The sequence below is a fragment of the Dendronephthya gigantea genome, unplaced genomic scaffold (genome assembly GCF_004324835.1).
Source record: "Dendronephthya gigantea isolate DGI-Jeju-01 unplaced genomic scaffold, DenGig_1.0 000099F, whole genome shotgun sequence".
In the NCBI taxonomy this organism is placed as follows: Eukaryota; Metazoa; Cnidaria; class Anthozoa; order Malacalcyonacea; family Nephtheidae; genus Dendronephthya; species Dendronephthya gigantea.
The window spans coordinates 185363-209523 of record NW_021163109.1 but is presented as its reverse complement, the minus strand read 5'-3'; the positions used below and the strand labels follow the sequence as shown (position 1 = coordinate 209523).

Below are 24161 nucleotides of genomic sequence, written 5' to 3'. Positions count from 1 at the left end.
TAATATTAATAACTTCTTATTAACCGAGTGCGAGGTCTTTACCGAGAAATATCGGACCGAGATCTTTTTGAACTGACTGAGCTCGAAGAGCGAGGATTGTGCAAAAAGCAAGTCCGATATTTCTCCGTTAAGACTTAGCAAGCGAGGTCCATTACGGGAAAGCCCGCCAATAACACAACCTTGGCCTTGATAATTTCGATACCATGTTCAACCTCATTCAATAATTGTTTAGTATTATTTATATAAAATAATTCACAGCCTTGTGATTAGGTAATAACCACGCCTGAGCGTCCCCATGTCCAACGTGTGATGTCATAACGTGTGATACGACTTTTTTCTTGCACGCGCTACTACGTCATGCATAATGTGTGATAAAATATAAATGATAACGAGTAGTTCAGATACCACGAAAAAATTCTGCGATCAATGTTAATAGAGTGAACATATCTCGATGAGAGTCTAATTTTGTAGTTGTTCATATTAAGAGATATTGACATTATACAAACCGTATATAATCCGAAGCAGATGTCTAGGCGTCAGCCGCATGTTTAAAGTCATATTCAATAGACAATTTAGTCGTTAGTGCATGCATGTTATAGATTTGAATTAATCTAAGTTTATCTTGTCTTTATGTGGGGCATGCAAATCAGTGTATTCATTGCCAGAAATGCAGGCCCATAAGCGGTGAGGTGTGGACTCGTGCGGTTCAGTTTTCAGTTCATTACTTCTGGCTGAATTCGAAACAGACAATGTGCATATGGTAGCAGGTAGTAATATAAAAAATGGCCCACTTGAGATGCTAGCCACGCCACTTAGTTCAATGTTGAATGCTTAATATTTGCATAATTATCATAGCAACTGCAATGAATCATAGCAACAGCTAAAAGAGCTAATAAAGGCCATCAAAATGAACTTCGCCCGCTTAGCGGGACAGCCCGGCTTACAAGATCTCGGCGCTAATTGCTGCCGAGCCTCAGCCAGGCAGCACACCATTCTTGACGTTACATGACGTTCTTGCTTCTCGTGCCCAGTCCCCGGCCCAGTTATGTATTGTCGACGTAAATCTCGATCTGCTTTCTGCTTTGGGAGATATCTCTGCATTTCCAGGAAGCTGATTACGAATTTAAGTTTGTTTGTAAAATGAGGGGGGCGTCAGACTTTCTATTGTGTACGCAGCCTGGGAAGCAGTTTTTAACAGCCATATTTCTAAGTATTCAACAGCAATACAAAGGCATATTCAACAGCCATACGAAGGCAGATAAGGCATATAAATATATTCATTTGTGTGGTGATAAGTATTCAAAAGCCATACGAAGGCAGAACAGACGTGTGAAGGCATATAAATATATTCATTTGTGTGGTAATGTTACGCTAAATATTCAGCAGCCGTATCGCTTAGTATTCAACAGCCATACCAAGCCTTAATGCCAAATATTTAACAGCCGTTTGAAGGAATATTAATATAAATATATTCGTTTGCGTGGTGATGTATTCAACAACAGCCACGCGAAGGCATATATTCAAAGCAGCTCAACTTAATACTATAATAATAATAATAATAATAATAAATGTCTTTATTTCTTCACAAGATAAAAAATACATATCTTATGTTACATTTGAGATTACAAGATGAAACAATTTACAATACTAGATTATATTTAAAAATGAGACGATTGATATAAGAATTTTTAAAACGATCTGTGTTAATCTTTGGAAAGTTACTAAATTTATTTCTTAGTTCATATCTATTGACTTTCTTCTTTGGCAACAAGTTTCTTAATGGGTGCTGTTCAATTTGCCTGACCTTACTCAAAAGTTTTCTATCTTGCTTTTCCAGCAATTCTTGCACACTAATTTCTTTCGAAATATATTTACGTTTATGACATCGTCTCAAAAAGCATTCAATTTTTGCAAGTTCGGGTTTGGAAGCACCATATACTGAAACAGCATAGGTAATATTTGGTAGAACTAAGGTGGTAAATAAGTGATCAATCTCTTTCTGATTATAGCCTTCTTTGCGCAGTGATCTTAGGATGAAAAGGCACTTATTGGCCTTTTTAAGCTTTTCATAAACATGAATTGTAAATCGGCTATCTTCTTGGAATGTAACTCCCAACAAACGATAGATGGCGTTTGCGGGATGCCAGCGACCACAGGAAATATTTCAGTACAGCTTTTCTTCCGAATAATCAACTCTTTACATTTAGTAGGATTACTCTTCATACAATTACGACTTGACCACTCTAAAAACTGTTGAACCATATCGTCAGAAGCATCGTTCTCTTTCCAGACTGGGGATATAATAGTGGAATCATCCGCGTATTTAACCAACCCACAATCTGATGCCGATAATATCTCAAGATCATTAATAAAGACGTTGAACAATTGTGGGCCACTCACACTACCCTGAGTAGTTCCTTTATTCACACGTGTCCAGACACTAACAAATCCATTGCTGACAACTCTTTGTTCTCTATCTTTTAAGAAGCTAAGATACCAGTTGAATACGTATGGATTAAGACCAATTCGCCTAAATTTCTCCGATAATAAACTATGTTTTACGCTGTCAAAGGCCTTACTAAAATCCATGGCAAAAACACGAACAGCTTTACATTCTGGGTTATCAAGGTATTGATTAACAGTATGTTGAACCGCCACTAATGCATCAGTACAGCTACCACCCTTCCTATAGGCAAACTGAGATGCCTTCAAATGCTGTTCGATACAATCTTTAGCGTGCACTCTCAACACAATCTTTTCGAAAGCTCTTGCTATAACAGGTGTTATATTAATACCACGATAATCATTATTCTCCTTTGGTAACTCAACTTTTGCCAATGGATCGATGTTAGATCTTTTCCAAGAGACAGGCCAAGTATGTGTTTTAAGTGACAGATTCCAAACTTTCGTCATTACAGGAGTTAATAGCTCAGCATGATCCTTCCAAACTGTATACGGTATCGAATCCGGACCCATAGCTGTTCTTTTAATAAGCTTAAGAGTATTCCACACTTGCCATTCATTAACCGTTGGAATTTCAACGTCATCACTAATGTCCTGTGGTTGTGGATTTTCATAATTGATATCTGTACACACATTGCCAAAATAGGTATTTAAGTCACGAAGTGAATTATGATCAAGGGAAGTAGCAGCTCTCTGACGGCGCCTCGATATATTCTGTCCACTCTTTTCCACCAATCCCGTGTACCAACATCCTGTAAAGATTTCGTTCTATTTTGATTGATTACTGCTGAGATCCGTTTATTTAAAACAATCAAACGATCTTTATTTCCTTTTGATATTCTTGATTTCACACGCAACATAACCTTTACTAGTGGGCTCATCCAGATCGGATCTCGTGAAGACATAGTCACAGTTCTTAAGGGCATACACCGATCTAAATGGCCATGTATAACTTTCTCAAGTTCCTTCACTGCTTGATCAATATCGGTACTCAGAAAAACCTCATTCCAGTTCTCCTGAGCTAGTGCCATATACAAGTCATTCTTGCGATGCTCCCTTTGATCACGAACTTGGATTTTCCTTCGTACAGGGGGAAGCTTTATTCCAGCTGGTAATATAACGCCTTTATGGTCTGTTTTCGTCAACATATTGATGGGATAACATTTTCCAAATAAATCCGACCAATTGACTAAACAATTATCTAAACAACTATTTCCCCTCGTTGGAAATTTCTGCAATACGAGATTAATAAAGACAGCTGCGTGAAGGCATGTAAATATATTCGTGTGGTGATGTTCTAAAGTTCTAGGTATTTAACTGATGCCAATATCCCTTATCACACTGTTTAGTTGTTTTACCGAATACGTGTACTATAGTTCTGAAGCCGAAGCAACAAATGTCAACCATTCACAAAAACCACAAATTTCCTAAAAGTATGGTGAGAAAAAAAGTTAATCAAGTATTGTGAGACAAAATTACATAAATGTTTTTATAAAATGACTCACATAACAAAGTCAACGTTAATTTAGTATAATTTATAGCCACTACCTTATGGCTGTAATTTGTCTTCAGGATCTCTTAATTCTCTTTCTGCTATAAAGACAAATAAGTATGGCTACTATATTAAATATTTGGCTGATGATACCACAAATTTCATAAACGTACGGTGTGTAAAAAAGTATCATCAAGTATTGTTAGAGAAAATTACCTTGATGTTTTTATAAAATGACTTACACTTATATAACAAATTTAATTTAGTATCAGTATAGCAACCACTTTAATTATGGCTGTAATTTGCCTTTAGGATCTTTTAACTCTTTGCCATAAGGACCAGAAACTATAGCTACTAGATTAAATATCTGGCTGATGACTGGAGATGTAATCAACCAATGCATACCTAATAGGGAATGCTTCAAGAAAAACCATTTACTTTTGAAAAATATTAATTCATGCAGTCGATTCTCAAATATTTTCAATTTTTAATGCAAAAATTAATATCAACTTTAATTAACAATCCGTCAACAAAAACAACAATTTTCTTAAATCTAAGGTATGTACAAATCTATGGTGTGTACAAAATTCATTTTGTGCTGTACAACAAAATGACTTAAGCTAGAACTAATAAGAACAATAACAAACTACATGTTTTTATAAAATGACTTTACCTAACATTGTTCATTTAGTATGATTTGGCTAAATGTTCACCTGAGGGAGTTTTTTATCACTTAGACCTGGTTTATACTAGCAGAGTTTGTGTTATCACAATAGGAATTTTCAATGGATAAATTTTACATTTTAGTAATAACTGTTTTAAGAAAGTCATTTAGCGTTATCCACAAAGTCAGTTTCATGCAACATTAGACCTTTTCGGTAATTATGTCACGAAAACATTTAAGTGAGGTTGAGGGGCCAATATCATTGGGCAACTGAACCAAAGAAAATTTTGCCTCATCGATCTGGTAATTACAAATAACATCCTTTAAAACATTTCCATTACTGGTATACTGTTACCTGATGATTGTGTGATATCAGTGGGAAACAGGTTAACGTCATGGACCTGATAGTTACAAATAATGGCCTTTAATTGGTTATTAAAACTGTTCTACTACAGAACACTAACACACAATTCATCAAGTAATCTAAATGAACGAATGGTATATAGCTATGTGAGAACTGTGTTGCAAGAATTAGTATTTTCAACATTGCACAATATACGTACATTCAGTGTGAAAGATGTTATAAAGTCCGTTCTGCGCATATATACCGCGCATAACAATGTTTGTTTACGTTTTTTATATAATCTTTACTTGACGTATGTGTCGTTTTAATTTTCTTATTTTCTTCTCGTTCTCATAAATAAACCGTTACTTAAAACTTTATATATTTGTAATTGTAGGACAAGCGAGAAAGTAGCGTCTGTAGCGACGACAAATAGCCTCGCCATTTGGTGTCCTCATTCATCAAATAAATTCTTGAAGCATTCCTTTCAAAATAATATTGCTTTTTTCTAGCAGCCCTATCTTCATCACTCGCAATTCGAGCCTCTTCGCCTTGCGACATAAAATAAAATAATTGTGCTCCCGAACTGTCGTTTGTAATACAACGCGCTAATATCGCATACATTAACATTCCGAAAGTTGCTCCCCCACTGATGGAATGTGTTGCTGCGCGGAAAATATGCGCAGAACGGACTTTACCTTATCTTTTTTAATTGTTGAAAAATTTGATGTACGTAGTAAGTAGGATTCCCTATTGTATTGTGATGTTCTGTGATGTCTATGATGCGCAATCTTAGGTAAATAATGCCATGTGTGATGTGTCATGTTAACTAATTTAATTAATGTAATGAAATGTCTGTGTAACTTTAACTTTCTCCGTCAATTAATGTAAAATTATATTTGACACAAGAGGCGGACTTCTTATAGAAAAAAAATACTTCTTGTGAATTTATGTTAATGTATTGTTAAAAGAATTTTTCTTGAATATTAAAAAAAAGTGTATTGTGTTATATAGATCACACAGCTAAATAGACATACGCTGATGTCATGATGTTACTCATAAAAAATTTATATAGCTAACTAATCTCTCAAATATCTAATATTCTTTGATGTGGATGTACGTCACTAATTCTACCAATGACAACACCATACAATGACATTCATGTTCCCCAACGTACGAATCAAATTAGCTTCCAGTTTCCCGGCACGGCAGCATTTTTCTTGCAATGGTAACTTCCCTAATAAAAACTTCTGTGCGTTTAGTATGGACAGGCGGGTTGGCCCGCTTAACGAGATCCCGCTCGAAAGAGGCGAGAGCTCGCTTAGGGGGATGAAAATATTTTCATATGAACTCTCCAAGCGGGCTGTCAGCCTAGCCCGTTTGCCGAGGTAGAACCAATTTTTTTAATTTCTTATGTTTCTCGGCGTTTCTTTTTATAGGTTTGAACATTACATGATTAAAAACGAACAAACGGTGGCAACGTACTTTAATAGATGCTGATATATATACTATTATAATATAACATTTATAGTACGCGCGTGCTGATTGGTCGAGAAGCGTGTTTCTATAACTGTATAGAAACACGGGAATTTTCCCGCCGAACTTGACAAGCGAAGCGATGTAATGAGAATTTGTAATTGAATCGAATCATAATATTTGTACAAAATCTTTTTATTGAGTTATATTATAAAAGAAATAGAAAACATTTTTTCCTGTGTTTCTATACAGTTATAGAAACACTTGTGGGAGTTTGGGAGAACTCGAAATAACGTGGAAAAACTCGCCCTACGGGCTCGTTTTCCCACTGATTATTTCTCGTTCTCCCAAACTCCCACGCGTGTTTCTATAACTGTATAGAAACACGGAAAATGTTTTCTATTTCTTAAATGTGATATAAACTTTAAACGCAAAGCCAATAAAGGCGATGTAAATAACTTTATCCCGGCAAGCGGGATGAACAGCCCGTATAAACTGCCCCTAAGAATTCAGCCATTTCGCCTTTGACTTCGGCTGGCAAGGCAAAACTGCTCTCCGTGCACGTATTTGTCTATCAATGCTAAAACACCTGCTGAAAGTTTTATCACCTTTTTTTATATATTGCATGCAGAAAAGATCCCAGAGATCTGACGACATTGTTCACAACAACCACTTGTTTTGTTCGCTGTGGTACTTTTGAAGCTATCAAATTCATTCTTCCGGAACAAATTGCCTGCAGGCAAAATCATTAGCTTAATTCGCTATCGGCGGAAAACTGCGAGTAAATAGCAGACAAAAGTCGTAATTCGCGCGTGAATTAATTCGTCCGAAATACATTAACCATTTGCGACAAGCATTATGATATATAAATTAACCACAATTATGACAAATTAGGAAAGATGAAAATGCAGTTGTAGATCAACTGTCCTCCTTGTCAACTGTCCTCTTGATTATATGTCAATCATGCCACTAAATTGCGTAAATGTATTATGTAAATTATAGCAGTGTATATTACAGCAGCATATCGAAACGACCAGCGTGTGAAATGATGAAAGCAAAATACATTTAATAATATTACACTGGAGACAGCATTTATTTGACATCACCGAACTATTTTAGCTCGGATTACTCTACAAGGATCAAGCCCTGGACATCGGCCAAAATGTAGGTATAACTGAAACCGAATATAGGTATAAATAAAATATTAATTCTGGTCAGTTAGCACTCGTCCGGTTTTCACAACACGTTGTTTATAAATTATCATGAATGACTATTTTATCTGATATCTCTACTCTTGGTATTAAAACTAAAAAACATATGTGTTTCTTATTATAGCCTTTTCAATCAAAGGCGTCTCTGAGATCGGAATTCTTTTTAAACATAACGCAGCAAATATTAAAGCTGACTAATGTGTGTTTAACCGACTTTAACTGAGCTAATTCACAAGAATTATTCATGTTATTAATTTTAACATTTATTTTTGTGTAATAACTTTTGCCTCATATAACGAGCTTTATGAGCATGCAGGCATTGATATTTCTGAACATACTTTATTCATCAGTAAAACTGTAATAATAATTATAATGTGAGTGTAAAAAAAATGCACAGCTATAACCCTCTTGCCGGACCCTTTTTAGCACTTGAAGAGCATTTAGAGAACCTTTGTCTCGAAATCAAAGAGCTCTTAACGCTGTAAAACGCACATGCACGAAGCTGGCGGTCATGCATTGTTGTTGATATATCTTTGTTGAGGATGAGTCTTTAAAGACATAGTAAAGGCATTTTATACGTACGACATTCACAATAGACTGTCAGCGTCAACAAGCGTGTTTTCACAAGAATTATTCATGTTATTAATTTTAACATTTATTTTTGTGTAATAACTTTTGCCTCATATAACGAGCTTTATGAGCATGCAGGCATTGATATTTCTGAATATACTTTAGTTCATCAGTAAAACTGTAATAATAATTATAATGTGAGTGTAAAAAAAAATGCACAGCTATAACCCTCTTGCCGGACCCTTTTTAGCACTTGAAGAGCATTTAGAGAACCTTTGTCTCGAAATCAAAGAGCTCTTAACGCTGTAAAACGCACATGCACGAAGCTGGCGGTCATGCATTGTTGTTGATATATCTTTGTTGAGGATGAGTCTTTAAAGACATAGTAAAGGCATTTTATACGTACGACATTCACAATAGACTGTCAGCGTCAACAAGCGTGTTTACATGCATGCTACCTGAAGTTCTTTGGAAAAGGCCAAATTTTAAAGGCAATAGTGTGAATGGAATTCATATAATGAACTCTAACAGAGATTTTAGCAATAAGGGAAAATTTCGTTTTAGACCAACCAGCAAGCTTGTTACATTTTCAGGAACCCAATCAGAATGCATAGATATAGATGAAAAGTACAACAGCTAAATACCTTTTCTTCCACGGGAAAACATACGTTAACGCTATTTCGTTCGTTGAAAAATATCGTTCGTTATCCGTTCGTTATTTTATCCGTTCGTTTACCGTTCAAACGCTTCCAGCGTTCGTTGAAACGACTCTTGTTCGATATCATTCATCGTTCGAAATTGCCCGTTCCAACGCTGAGGAAAAAACGTTCAAAAATTGTTCCAAAAGGGTTCACCCGTTTGATTTACCGTTCGTTGAAACGTTAGCCGGAATTTTGTTCAATCGCATTGGATTTGGTTCAACATTAAATTAAACATTTGCAACGTTACAACTTTATAGAGGAAGCGCAGAATGTGTTACACAGAAATAATCCTAGAATAGTAGGCTTGTAATAAGGTTATATAATTTTAGCTGAATCGAATGTTATTATACGTGCGCTTTAATTCATGATTTCGTCTTAGCGTTATGCAGACATGAAACGCAATATTGCTATTCAGTGCATGCAATTATTTCGTTTTTTCATTGACGTTTATAATAACATCATTAATTTCACGTCATGAACGCTTCATCATCAAAGCTTTCTTTTAAAAATTTATCGTTTTTTGAATGCCGGTAATGCAATGATTATGATCTGTACTTTAATACTTTTGTAGCTTGTATAAAGCCAAAGTTCACCACGCGCACAAACAACGTCGCAAGCTATATCATTGTTTAGAGCGTTACGAGCCATATGCCTTGGAAAGGCGCTGTCGGTCGTCGGAGTCTCTAAATGTATGAAAACAAACAAAACCCGATATAAAAATGAATTGCGGAACTTTGCGTGTAACATATTGCCAGGCCTGGTATTATCTTACTTCTAAACCATTGAACTTTTGTAAATATGACCTAGCATGAATACAACTCATGCATTTTTCAAATTTATTTAGACTTTAAATTCACAAAATTTACTTCATGTATATTAATGTATGCACATTTCAGCACAATTCACCATCCATGTATTTTTACGTCTGCGTAACAGCGGAGTCTTAAAATGCCTGTCCTCGATGTCACAAACGCGCTCCTTGATAAATAGATACATGTAGGTGCATTTGTGGATAATCTGACGTCGGAACCTTTCAAGTTTGAGATTTCACACAACAAATACGGCGAAAGTGTGATAAAAATATCGGTAAACTCGTGTGTTATGCTTCTCTATGCCTGTATCCAACAATTTAAAAAGTAATTATTGCTATTCTCTGGTAGATTGTGATTGAAACTTTCAGAGCGATCTAAGGAAAGGTAGATTATGCTTTTTAGTATAATAGAGCGTAAATATCTTGATTTTTTTTTCTTTACTCAATGGCCATCGCAAATGATTGCGATTTATAAACTAAGAACTATGCTAATGAGAGCCTTGCTTTAGAGGCAACATTCTCCCTAACTGCGGCATTATATCTCGCTGCAGGCGGAGAAAACGTCTGAGCAGGCATCTTTTTTGGTTGAAATTTGATTTCCCTCCACTATAGGTCCTAAATTTGGAAACGCGGAAAAGGCTCAAATTGTAGAAATGATAGTATTGTATGAGATAGTATTGTATGAGAGTAATGAATGATAATAAAACCACAAAGCGGTCGCCCAATGAACATCATATTATATTTTACCTGTGTAAATGAAGCAATCTGATTGGCTGAGAAGCGTTTCACAGCGGGCCGGAATTTTGCATCCGGCCGCTCTGAAAAATGTAAACAAAACGACAAAACCAAAGCAACATTCGGCTAAAATGTGTGAAAACCTTACTGGAAGAGGCTAAAAGACTGTTAAAAATAAAAAACATACCCGAAAAACTTCTTAGTTCTGATTTTTAGTATGTGCGAGTGGAGGCTGGGCTTTATCAGTGTCCTAAAAATTTGCAAAATTTTTATTTTTAAAAACAGGCATATTAACGTGGTTAATGTAAAAAATATTAATTTTCTATTTGCATGAATGATGAAAACAGACTAAAAAAGAATGGCGGCAACGTTGTACGTGCATGGAACTAGTTTTTTTATACCTTTTGTATAACTTGGCGTAGTTTTATGGTTGACCAAGCTGAGCGCGTCGTCGGGCTGACCGCAAAGTAAATCGCACTCTCTTTTGTCTCTTTATAATTTATACAGTTGTGTGTTCAACCTCGCACCCAGGGTATTTTCACCTACAGTCTGTAGTCAGTTGACACGTTTGATGCAAAGCTGTTTTTTCTTCTCTCATTTGATTGACGGTTTTATTTCAATCATATGCACACTTTTTTTCACATTTTTGTTATTTTCTTAGGAACCATATGCAGTATTCTAATTTTTGGTTTATGTTTCTCGTTTTCACTTTGATCTCGCGGACTGTTAATGGAGTCTGTAAGCCACAGCCAGGTATGCTTAATGATAAAACATTGTTTTTAAAATCAACAAATGAACGATTACAATTGGGGTCATCGTACTGTTACATGCATTCTACACAGCACCGCTCTCCATACAATGATTCAATATTTTTTTTCCCTGTATACAGAGGGCTCAGTTTTTCAGGTCTTCGCAACAAAAAATTAAAAGCTTTTCGTTTACCCACTGCTCTCTATTTTATGTACGTTTTCCTCTGACAATATGAGCCTGCAAAAGTTTTAATTTGGATCAGCATGAAACATTTCCTCTCTTTACGGGGCGAAGAACCATTTTCTGTGATGATCAATTGCACCCTTTCCATCCAAGTTAATTGGCTACGAAACCTTTCCCTAGCTATAGTCGTGCATGTGTCGTGTGTCCCTGTTTTTGTCGATCTTAGGAGATTTAGTCTATTGATATATTGAACTATAACAACAGTCAGATCTTTCTGTGTGGAACTGAAATCATTAATAACCCTAATATATACGGTACTTATAATTACATAACGCGACGAACTTACAAAGACGAACTAGAATACGAACTATCTTTCGCTTGCCCAAGTTCCTCTAAACTTTTCTTATTTTCCATTGCAGAATGCGGACGAGCAACACCAAAGAATGTTAAGTTTTGTGGTCCTATAACTGGGCCGAGATATTATTCGCATCCGGGACCACTAACTTTGACCTGTAATGCATCTGGTGATATACAAGAGATGTACTGGGAACGAACTGACGATGATGCTAAAGTGCAACAATTGAGTTACACAACATTTGGGAAAGTTTCGTCCTTTTGGATTGCAACATTAGACAACTATTTATCCACAAACAAATCTAAGTTTAGTTTCATCTGTGTAGCTTTGGATATTTGCTGTAATAAGCAGATAACAAAACGACCCAAAACAATAGAAATAAGGAAATCTAAAGCTACTCCAAGTAAGTTCTCCCACCATATTTTAATAGTTTTGGTCTTTTACTTTTACATCATTTTTTCTTTGCGAGCGAAAATCATAGAGGGTTTTAAAAACTCGCGGATTTTGTGTGCCTCAAATATACGCCTGTTGGTTAAAGTCCTATATAATCCAAATCCTGTTAAATCTGACTTATTACACCGAAATCAGAAAAAAAATCGCCCGTGTGAACTGGTGCACACTTTTAAATGCAACAATCTTTGATAAATTCAATAATTTATATTCTTGCCAAACAAATTAAGTGTAACTTGGTACTTCGAGGTACTTGTGCACTCTCTTTTGGATTAATCATTTTGCCGTTTTACTAATTTTGTAGGCAAATGCATTAAAGATGTTTTGATTATTGTTGATACTTCAACTTGGCGAGAATACATAAACTTTATATTCTGTACAGTCTTTCTTAATGTACTTGTCGACAATCTTCAACTGAATGTCTCACCAGAAGGAAGCCATATTGCAATCATGTTGTTTAGTAATGAGAGAACTGAAATAATATTAACAATGAAAAGTCGGAATAAAACGGATGTGCAAAGAAGAATCTTCGGGTTCCGCCATCCCTTTTGGATAAATTATCATGAAAAAAGAACAGATGTAGCTTTATTAAAAGCAAATGAGGTAGGTCAAATTGTTTATGGTTTCAAATCTAATCATTTATTCAGTGAATATAATTATAAAATAACATGTATGTAATGCGTGTTCTGATTGGTCGAATCATGCGTGTTCTGAATTGGACGGCCTGATCCAAACACGGAAATTTAAAGTTTTAAAAAATTTGAATTTAAATTCGCGCGCTTTTCTTAATTCTAGCAACACTCCCGCGTGTTTGGATTGGGCCATCTAAACACAGAAACTATTATTGTCGATTTCGCATAACTTTTCAAAGCGCGGTTGCGAAGTTCGTTGCGAACTTGTCAATTACGTTTCCAACTTCGGAAGTTCGTCGCGAACTTTGGAACGAATTTCGCAAGTTCGTTTTCCATTTCGAAGTTGGTTGTGTTGTATTACAAATACTTGATGAAATATAAAATAGCAATTATTCAAGCGAAATTATAGAAATAAATAGCAATTTATTAGAATAGAATAGAAACAAAATATATTTGTGCACTTCCGGTTCATTTGGGCGGGAACATTTTGAAATGAAATATGAATTCGTTTACTCGACAAGGCAAAGCCTTACCAAACACAGTTCGAGAAGAAATAATTGAAAAGTATTTAGATAACCAATCGGTTACCGCAATTGCAAAAGAACTTCGTTTGCCATATAAAACGATATCAAACATTATAGACGTGTGGCTGACAAGACCTACCATAGAGCCGAAGGTTGGAGGCAACAAATTTCGAACTGCACGCACGGACGATGTTATAGCTTTTACGGAATTCCTGAAGCAAAATAAACCATCAACATACGCGAAAGAAATTCAGCAACAGTTGGTCACCGATGGAATATGTCTTCCAGAAAATATGCCTAGCACATCTTCTATAAGTCGAATTATGACTGATGATCTGGGTTATTCGTACAAAAAGATCAGCCAAATAGCGCGTGAAACAGAGCGAGAGGATGTTGTTGAAAAATTGTCTGTTTACCTAGCTGTGATCTCAGGAGTAACATCGAACCGATTGCACTTCTTTGATGAAAGTTCAGTTCTTGTGACTAACGGGAACAGAACTAGAGGACACAGCGCGATTGGGCAACCAGCTATTGAAGTGCAAAGATATGCATCAAATGCGACTTACACCGTAAACTTACTCCACAGCGTAAACGGAGTATCACATTATAACATCATTCGAGGGGCATCAAACGGTTTAGAGTTACTAAATTTTTTTGACGAGGCCCTTGAACAAGAAGATATCTTTGGGAACCCGATCATCAAACAAGACGATGTCGTTGTGATGGATAACTGCGGCTTTCATCACGCTAACCACGTTGAAGAAAATCTACGAGCTGTTCTACAAGATAGAAATGTTGAACTCATTTTTCAACCTCCCTATCATCCCTGTTACAACACATGCGAGTATTGCTTCAACATTATGAAAGTTATTTTACGAAGATATCCAAAATACACAGAAAAGTACACAGATTTGTGCATATCTGATGCATTGGAAATGATAACTGCAGGTCTATCGAGACAGATTTTTAAATTTTGTGGGTACTTGTGAGTCGCAACACTGTCACTGATGTTCAATAATAAATATACATTTTGCACAAATATTCTTGCTTTATTTTAACGTAACACTGTCTATTCAGTTTATAAATATTATACATTATAGTTTATAAATACTCTAGTTCGTAACACAAAACGCAACGTAGCTGTCGTAGCCCGTCATTATTAGTAACGCAAAACACAACCAGATACGTCCAAAGAAATCACAAAATGACAAAGAAAATAACACTACAAAGTCTACACTAGCCTTACGCGTCACTCTTCGAGAACTCGACAGCCGAAGACAACAATGATAGACCTTCAGTCGTATTGTCCATTGTGGTATTGTCGCAGTACCTCAATTGTGTTGAATTTTGTTCGCAAGACCCAGAGACAAGTGGTATATTTGTATGAGAATCTAACGATCGCGTATCTTGTGGATTGACAGCAGTAAACGGAGCTGGGAGGTAGCCCATTGTTCCCAATTACATGAAAACGGGTTGCTATATGCATTGACGGTCGGTAAATGTTGTCTATAATAATATGCTGGATTGCCATAATAACTTGTCTGACTTGTACTGGGTAAGATCATACGAGACTGGGATGGAGGTGCAAACTGATTTTGATCATAGACTTGAGTCGCTAAAAAATTTTGATTCGACGGGTTAATCGGATTTCGTTCACCAAAACCTGTAATTCTATTGTTGGAAACATCAACCCCTTTACGACGGTGACGTCTTTGTCTCGACGATTTCTTTCGTTTCTTTTTGGAGATGTACCCCCTTCGGCTTCGATTACTATCATCGCTCGTCGAATCAGAACTACATTCGCTTTCTGAATCGGATTCGCTTGATGAACTAGAACGTTCCTTAATTTTACTTTTCCTGCTCTTTCGTTTGTGTTTGAAGACGAGTTTACGTGCTTTCCCTGATTTTTGTTTATCAATCTTGCTGTTTGAATGAACCACACCAACATCGCTAACATTATGATTAGTAATGTTATCTGGTGATACACTCATTGTCACGTTTAGGTTTATTGCACTCTTTTCGGCGTTGTCGCAATGCAATTGTTCATATTCTTGAATACCATGTACTGCCACCTCGCCGACTTCACGTTCTAGGGTCTGTTTACATTTCTGTAAAGATATTTTTAGTTGTTCTGCATCGTTGGTCGTCTCAGCCGGAATTTTGCCATTGTAAAATTTTCTCAAAATACGAATGTCCCGCAATAGTTTTTGCTTGTTCAGTTTGTATGACGGATCTACTTTATCATGCGGGGAGTTAACGCCTTAAGAAACTGATGCTCACTTTGTGATACAAAGTTTTTAATACCATTCAATTGTTCCTGATGAGCTTTGATGTTATCGCGCTTTTTCTTGATTGCTAATTTTAGTTTATTCATTTCAGAGAAGTATTCTGGGTGTTTCTCTCGTAAACCACAATAAGTGTACGACGTACACTTTTGTAAATTGCATGGTTGGTTTACCTGATTGCGATGGCCACGGTGATGGCAGTTGCCACACGTTACTTTTGCAATCCCGATAGCAGGCAAAGATGGAACATTAATGTTCATGGAATCCAAATTTACCTGCAGCTCAGACAACGATTGCTCATCTGCTTCAATTTGCTTTTCGATTTCCAAGCGGCGTTTGAATAATGCACGTTGAGAACTCTGCGTTGGATTATCTCTAGCCCTAGGTATAGGATTATCCTCTTCACCGTTTTCGCTTTCAGAGCTGGAGTTGGAACTGCTATTATTAGTATTACCCTGCAAAATATATCAGTAGCAACCGTTTAAATTTTGCTAAGAGGTTTGGTAGAATGTTCCGTTTATAGAAAAATATAAATATTACGCACGGACTGCACGATAATGCCGATATTGCGATTCCAATATTACTATTTACCATGTTATAAATATCTAGTAAATTACAATAATAAATCAAATTTCGGTTGGCTCTCACCTTCTCTTTCTCAACATGATTAGTAATCTTCTTCTTCAAGTGTAAAGGCGATTCATCATGTAGCAAGTTGAGGTGGTATTCTAATACCTTTCTCGACCCAAGTGGCAATTTTGCATCAGCGAATAATTTGTCCAAATTATCTGGACTTAGCAATTTTAGACTTAGTCTCGAAGTAAAATTGTTTGCGACTAGCACTTCCTTTATTTTGGTTGAGCTCTCTTGGCCAATTTTTTGTAAAAAAGCATTTATAAATTCATTCAATTCTTTAAACTCGTTCATCGTGTCGTACAGCGAAATTGGCGGTAAAGTTGCAACTTCGTACGAAGTTCGGAAATTCGTTCCGAAGTTCGCGACGAACTTCCGAAGTTGGAAACGTAATTGACAGGTTCGCAACGAACTTCCGGATTACGCGTTGAAAAGTAATATGAAATCGACAATAAGTATTAGTATACACCCGACTGTTGTCTATTACAAATCCTACATTTTGATTGGCTACTCAACCATTGTCTATTCGTGATGGTGCACGCTTGGGAAAATTTCGCTCGCGCGACCACAGGTAGCCCGCTATTGGATTTGCTTTTAGTTAAATCTTTTTAAAATACATTCTATGCAAAACGACATGAAGTGTAACCTTCCTTCGTTCACTGCTGACATATTATCGCATGCGCCAATTCGTGCGGTGCAGTGTGACCTTTATGTATATATTAATATAAGGTTGGCAACTCTTTGTCGTATTTTCACATTTACGAATTACATACACAAACTTACACATGAAAATAATCGTACTTAAACACAAAAATATACACAAAAAACTAAATCTATGTGGGAACTGACTCTCCTAAAACATTTCCGAAACATTTGTTTGTCTTTAAAGCCATTGCAAATATGTGAAATTCACGAAAATACAAACACTTTTTGGTTGAATTTTTTGAAAAGCCGTCGGGATCCCATCACCCTGCCCTACGTCACAGCAAACACGCAATATGATTGGCTTAGTTTTGAATTTTGAAATTTGTTTACGTTAACGGACTCAACCAGCCAATCATATTGCGTGTTTGCTGTGACGTAGGGCAGGGTGATGGGATCCCGACGGTTTTTCAAAAAATTCAACCAAAAAGTGTTTGTATTTTCGTGAATTTCACATATTTGCAATGGCTTTAAAGACAAACAAATGTTTCGGAAATGTTTTAGGAGAGTCAGTTCCCACATAGATTTAGTTTTTTGTGTATATTTTTGTGTTTAAGTACGATTATTTTCATGTGTAAGTTTGTGTATGTAATTCGTAAATGTGAAAATACGACAAAGAGTTGCCAACCTTATATTAATATATACATAAAGGTCACACTGCACACTGCACCGCACGAATTGGCGCATGCGATAATATGTCAGCAGTGAATGAAGGAAGGTTACACTTCATGTCGTTTTAAATAGAATGTATTTTAAAAATATTTAACTAAAAGCAAATCCAATAGCGGGCTACCTGTGGCGCGACCGTATAAAATTGAATTATTTTTCGGTGTAATTACGGTGTATCGGTTATTTTCTCAAAATTAATATATCTAGGTACAAACTCGCCTTCGTTGTCTGTAAGCGAATAATCAACTCAGGCTGCGCCTTCGTTGACTATTCGCTCATAGACAACTCGGACTCGTTGTCTAATTGTTAAATAGTATACTAGAAATACATGCACGCAGCAACCCCTCGCCTCGGTTGAACGAAATCAGTTAAGCATAGGGATGGTAACATGATTGTTAGAAAATTTATGTGGGTTGAGGGTTTGGGAGGGTACATGGTATAAAGAGAAAAAGAAATTGAGAAAAGTATAGAAATATTTTTCTGCAGGTGGAAACACTGTAGTCATAGCAACTCGCAACGGCCGTATATTTTTAAAGAATCAAAGTTTATCCACAGGCAGCCCGGTCACTGCTGTTACGTCATGCTATTATATATATATATAATTACAACAAGACGCCGTTCTGGCGTTAACTCCGGCGCACGTGCCAGTCTTCATTATAGAGCTTCTGGACATAAACAATACAGTTCGCGTATTGTTTCGCATACATATTCGCATTTAGATGCCTTACGAACCTAAATGTTCGATCGCGAAATTCAGAAGCACATCGCAGTATAGAAGTTCAATTGTTCAAAAATGTAAATAAACCGCATGATACATTCGCTTCGTCTTACAGTTTGCCTTTGGAATTCGCGCTTATATAGTTGTATTAAATCTTCGATCCTGTGCAAACTACGCGACGTGTCAACGCGCCCATACACGACCACATCATCTTGTTAAACGGCGAAATAGCAGCGATATTATTAAAATAGGACCGGGTCTACATGTATTAAATATATTCTTATCCCAATTCAATCTAAACTTAATCGAACAGCATGAAAAGAACGGTCTATTTGTTCCTCTTGGAGGAATTGCCGTATCATGCGAGCGAAATCGAATCGCGCATTGGAAAATTAGCCAAAGCTGTGCACCACAAGTCTTGGGAGATAAGACTGGGACGTAGATAAATACGGTCACATACACATTTTAAATACTAGTATATTTCGCGCCATTACAGACTTGCGACGACGAAAATTTAAAAAAAAAAAAAAAAAAAAAAACCAAAAAAAAAAACAAAAAAAAAAAAAACCGGGGCGAATTTTCAACTCCGTCGCTGACTTGAAAAAAACTCTGAAATGCTCAAATTTTGCGAATTAAAAGTGTATTTTCGTTGAAATTTTGCGAAACAGAGGCAGGATATAGTTTACTCGACAAACGTCATCATCGGAGAATTCGTCGGCAAATTTCTGATTGGCTGTGGCAAGTTCGGAAATCTACGAAGGTCAACTCAATGAAGAAAAAAGATCTTCGTTATTTTCCGAACTTGCCACAGCCAATCAGAAATTAGCCGACGAATTCTCCGATGATGACGTTTGTCGGGTAAACTATATCCCGCCTCTGTTTCGCAAAATTTCAACGAAAATACACTTTTATTTCGCAAAATTTGAGCATTTTTCAAGTCTAAAAACGACAAATAAATATATTCAATATATCCAAGGTGTTTTGTATGTAGTTTTTTTTTAAGAAACTAGCGTAGTATTTTTGTTTTAAGCGATGGTATTAATGTATGTATTATATTTTTTGCGATAGAGTTGCCAGCCTTATTGTAATTATATACATATATAATAGCATGACGTAACAGCAGTGACCGGGCTGCCTGTGGTTTATCCTCATATTTTTGTGAAAAAATGGCAAAAATACCAAAAGATTCCTACCTTTTTCAGGAAGTTAGGTCACTCATCTATAGTCAGTGTCATGGTAAATTGTTTTGATTATTAATTACCATGAAATATAACATCAGACGTTTCATACGACTTCCGAAGTTTTATGTTATGCTTCGACCGGTTTTTGTACGGTTTTTGTCATTATGAAAACGGAGTTTATAAATGAAATTATAATGTCGCTTATCACATAACACATTCAGATCTATAGTGAAATACATTTGAGAATATTAAAGTTTTGTTTACCACAAAACAATTACTTTTTATAGCTGTGCCGGATGAAATATTATCAAGTGTAAAATTTTCCGACTTCATTATACACGGTGAATTCGGTCGAAACTCGAAATTTGGTCTTGTTATTTGTTAAACCGTGAAAAGTCCTGACCACATTCTAGTTTCCCTCTAATTTAATTAACAAGTACGATCGTACCATAGGGACCAGGAACTGCGTAACCGAGTTTAATTTCTGAACTGCATTGTATTTATAACAATGGAGAGGACAATGTATTTCTAATCGTTTGTGTTTACTTATATATAGGCTGAATATTAATGATATGTATATAATTATTATTTGCTGCAAATATATCAAGAATTGCTTGTAACTTGCTTCAAAGGTCAAAAGTAAAAATTCGAACTCCGTCAATCGATGCGGAATATTGCTTAGAATAATTGTGCCAAGTTTCATTCCGATCAAACAAGTAATGAAAGAGCCTTGGGGTTTTTTTTAAAGAGCGTCGCCCCCTAACAACAACAACAACAAGATTAGCAGCGGTTAGGGACCATGCAGTTCCTGGTCCAAAAATACAAATATTCCACATGTATGAAAACACAAATTTAAAAATTTCATCAAAATTTTGTGAAATGACAGTTATTCACTCATGTTTGAAAATACAAATTTTTGTCTCTACCAATCAAGAGCTTAGTAGTTCACACTTGCGCATGCGCATAACGTAGAAGACCGTCCATGGGGCGAGGTCCATTGCATAATGGTGGACAGCTTCGATTTTGCCTTTGCACATCGTGGGTGTAAATATCCGAGCGGAATTAGTACCCTCGCACGGTGCTCCGCACCGGCTCGGGGATTAAAAAAAGTCAATAACACTCTTTTTCAGAAAAAAACGAATTCTACTATTAAACTATAGCACTGGAAATATCTCAAATCATCAGTATTATTTAATATATTAACAATATCGAGCTATCCTAAAATCAAGTACGGTTTTAAGTCTTATTTTAATGGTTTGCGACGATAAAAGAATCCAAGATTATCTTTAAGGTTAGCGGCCAAATCAATAACCATTAATTTGTGACCTGCTTTCCTTTTCTATATAAGAAAAAAGCATGTATAATAGCGTCTATATAGCCGCCCTAAATATACATAGATTGATTATTTTACAGATATTCAAGAGAAATAATTCACTAAATCATCGAGAAGATAAAGATGATGTCATAATTCTGCTAACTGATGGCCCACCAACGCAAAGGTCGGGAAAAGGGGAACAACCGCACGACATCGCCATAGCTGAAGCAAAGAAACTGAGAGACAAAGGCATAATCATTGTTGGGATTGCTGTTGGTAACCGTCAACAAAATGTTAGAACTGTGCCATTCTTGACAAATATATCAACAGCTGGTCAAACGCTTCCATCAACATATCCTGATTTGATTCTGTTGAGCGACAGAATAGTCTACGCTTTCTGTCCCAGACCGTCCTTCTGGTGAGACTTCATTCTTTATAAACTTTCAAGTAAAATGCTGACCCGAAGAGCTAGTATAGATCCTGCGATGTCCGAAAACACGATAATTACTGAATTATGAATAAATTGTTGTTTGGTTGTGCCGTTCGGCGGAAACATTTTGTTTTCAAATTTTTCTCTTCTGTCGCCAGTTAACGCTATATCAAAAATTTTAGTACCGAAAGCTGAGAATAAATAATATTTTTATCTTTGGCAATTATTAATTTACTCATACTCCTAATCATTTGACGAATGATTATAGATATTACCATTTTAAATTTAGGTTTCAAATATTTCACGTATCAAATAATATTGTTTCCCTTATCGATACACCCTAGAGCTACATAGTCGTATAATTTGAATTCTGCCTCTCTTCAAAAAATGGCGGATTTCATTCAGTTTTTGAAAACATTTGGAAAAATTTGCATGATCATCACAATTTACAGACTTTACTCTTACACCTATTTTTAGGACCAAGTGAACCTAGAAACGTATCCGTCGTGGTACATGGAAGAAATTTAACACTTTCATGGCTGAAGCCAGAAATTGCTGCTGATAATATTGTCGACCATTATCTAGTATCGTGGGGGACAAATCAGAGTGACTTTTTACTCCAAAAACAGGTTGTGTCAAGTCCTTTTTTATGTGATTTTGGTGAGTACACACTATATTATTTAATATAGCTGAAATTGCAACAGAAGTTATGCAAAAAGGTTTTGAAATATTCAAACAAATTTCGTATAAGCAATAATGTTGAAATCAATCACTTTCACAACAATGTACCTTACACCAACCGAAGCGAAATGGCATGGAAACAGCGCCCGATGATCGTCGCCGTTTTAGATATCAATAAAATGTAACTATATAACAATGCCCTTCTTGCACAGTCAAAGTTTAGCTTGAACTTCGAATTTGAAATTTTGTCAGTTTCCCGTGCCTATTAATTGCTATTTCATGGGGACTAAATATAAACTTCTCATAACTGAGAAAACTGTTTATGACCAGTAATCTTCTAGTCATCGATCTAATAAATCTTCTAGTCATCTATTCATTTCCTTCATTTTTCAGAAAAACCTGGATTGTACAATTTTAAAGTGCAAGCTGTTGATAAGAATGGTATTGGTGAAGCCGTCTATCTTTACAATGTAACAATCAAGGGACGGAAGAATGTTCCGACAAAGAGTGCAGAGAATCTACGAGATGTTTCGACGGACAAACAACAAATAACAAAAGCTGTAAATTCACGATCAGACAATAATGTTTATGCCATAGCCGGGGGAGTAGCAGGATCTGGTGTGTTTATTTGCCTGGCTGCGTTTTTCCTTTTATTTATAGTAAAGAAAATTCAGAATAGACGCAGAGATATTTCGATCAAGGTAAAACCAATAGTTTCCATGTATTATATATATATTATATATACAGTAATGATATAAAATATAGACATTTACTCAGTGGAGCAGCCAGCATCGATAATTGGGGTGGAGCCCATATACATATTTACTTGTTAACAGACTGTAAAGACAATTCATTTGATTTGAAAAGAATTTAATCCTGCGTATCACGAATATATGAATATGGACCCCCAAATTCTCCTTCTGGCTACGCTTTTTTTTTTGTTTCAACAGCGTGTGATGAAACAGTGTGCGATGATTGCAATGAAAATGTATCACTAATATTGCATATTTGTATGTAACTCCGCTGCGTGTTTCTTCGGAAGAAAAATGGCAACAGAAGATATTTTCTTGCATGCATGATAGGAAAAAGCATGCAGGCACGGCTACATGCATGGCGTCTTTTTGCAGATGCATATGTTCAGTTGGCTTTAACCTTGTCAACCTTTGAGATGTTACGATTATTACCGACATAAATTTTCGCCTCCGTAATCAAGGATGTTCACATCTACTGTAATAGACCTTTCCCCTTTTTGGCGTTTAAGTGCGCAATGCGTGACTCACGGTAGTTGATTCCGCCATATATGTTCAGGAGCGATTTATTTCTAGATTTCGTTAACGATCAACAAAAAACCAAAAGAATCAGAAAGCTTTTCTTACAACGAAAAAATCGCTTCCAAGCAGAGCGATATCGCAGCTCAAAGTTGTTTCATAATCAACTATATATCGTCACGCATTGCAAGCATGATAAGGGGAAAGATCTATTGCATCAAGTATATGCAAAACAGAATGTCTGAGAACTAATGTTTACTCAAGATGTAGATCTTTATAAAAAAAATCAAAATTACATAAAAAAAGCCAATATTATATTGGAACTACTTTTCATTATACATTTTTCCCTTTTTTTCTTTATATGACAGGAATTTGAATCCTGGATCACAAACCGTCCCAAAACGAAAAATTCCCGAAATGATACATTGCTTGAGCTAGAAAAGTTGAACAAAGAAAGCGGTTGGTAATTGCAGCTCTAGGGAAATTCTTTATTCAAAATAAAGAATCCTACATTCTCCCATTAATTAGTTAAAAATTTGTGTCATTTCACTCAATGTTGAACTGCGAAGTGAAGTGGCACAAAGTCTTAACTGATTCAATTAATGCAACCTGTTCAATGTTTCGAATACAGGCACTGGCTGCATGCGCAGTGGAAAGTTAAATTCAGTGCAAATCTGCATGATAAGTAGCTAAAATGTTTATGATATGATGATAAAAGTGGGGAAAGGATTTTTCATTCTTGCGCATTTCAAAAAACAAATGATTTAGACACACCCGTCGTAGCATACATAAACAATAGCATTCACTAGACTTTTGGTGTCTATTGTCCATATGTACCTTCTAACATAGTATAAAATTTCCCAATTAGCTGGGACATGAGAAAAAAACGCGAATTTTCCTTTAGAGCTCCAGCCGGAAG

General features: G+C 36.0%; 4 protein-coding genes and 1 pseudogene across 4 annotated transcripts in view; 3 read left to right on the top strand and 2 right to left on the bottom strand.

The window, feature by feature from the left end:
• LOC114534347 (tyrosine-protein kinase receptor Tie-1-like) overlaps positions 1 to 24161 on the top strand; it is a 106956-nt gene that overhangs the window by 54778 nt on the left and 28017 nt on the right. The window contains exon 2 of the mRNA XM_028555783.1: positions 11128 to 11219. Within this exon, the coding sequence (XP_028411584.1) occupies positions 11128 to 11219 (92 nt within the window). The remainder of the gene's footprint in view (positions 1 to 11127; positions 11220 to 24161) is intronic.
• The window catches only part of LOC114534348, a 40915-nt gene that overhangs the window by 14864 nt on the left and 1890 nt on the right, over positions 1 to 24161 (top strand). The window lies entirely within an intron of this gene.
• LOC114534353 lies at positions 1609 to 2241 on the bottom strand (annotated as a pseudogene).
• LOC114534362 lies at positions 2267 to 3611 on the bottom strand. The gene is made up of 3 exons (XM_028555802.1): positions 3209 to 3611; positions 2333 to 3086; positions 2267 to 2291 (listed from the first exon to the last, which is right to left on the bottom strand). The coding sequence occupies exons 1-3, from the start codon at positions 3609 to 3611 to the stop codon at positions 2267 to 2269; spliced, it is 1182 nt and encodes a 393-aa protein (XP_028411603.1).
• LOC114534352 lies at positions 12680 to 21836 on the top strand. The gene is made up of 3 exons (XM_028555791.1): positions 12680 to 12807; positions 20962 to 21281; positions 21771 to 21836. The coding sequence occupies exons 1-3, from the start codon at positions 12694 to 12696 to the stop codon at positions 21778 to 21780; spliced, it is 444 nt and encodes a 147-aa protein (XP_028411592.1). The 5' UTR covers positions 12680 to 12693; the 3' UTR covers positions 21781 to 21836.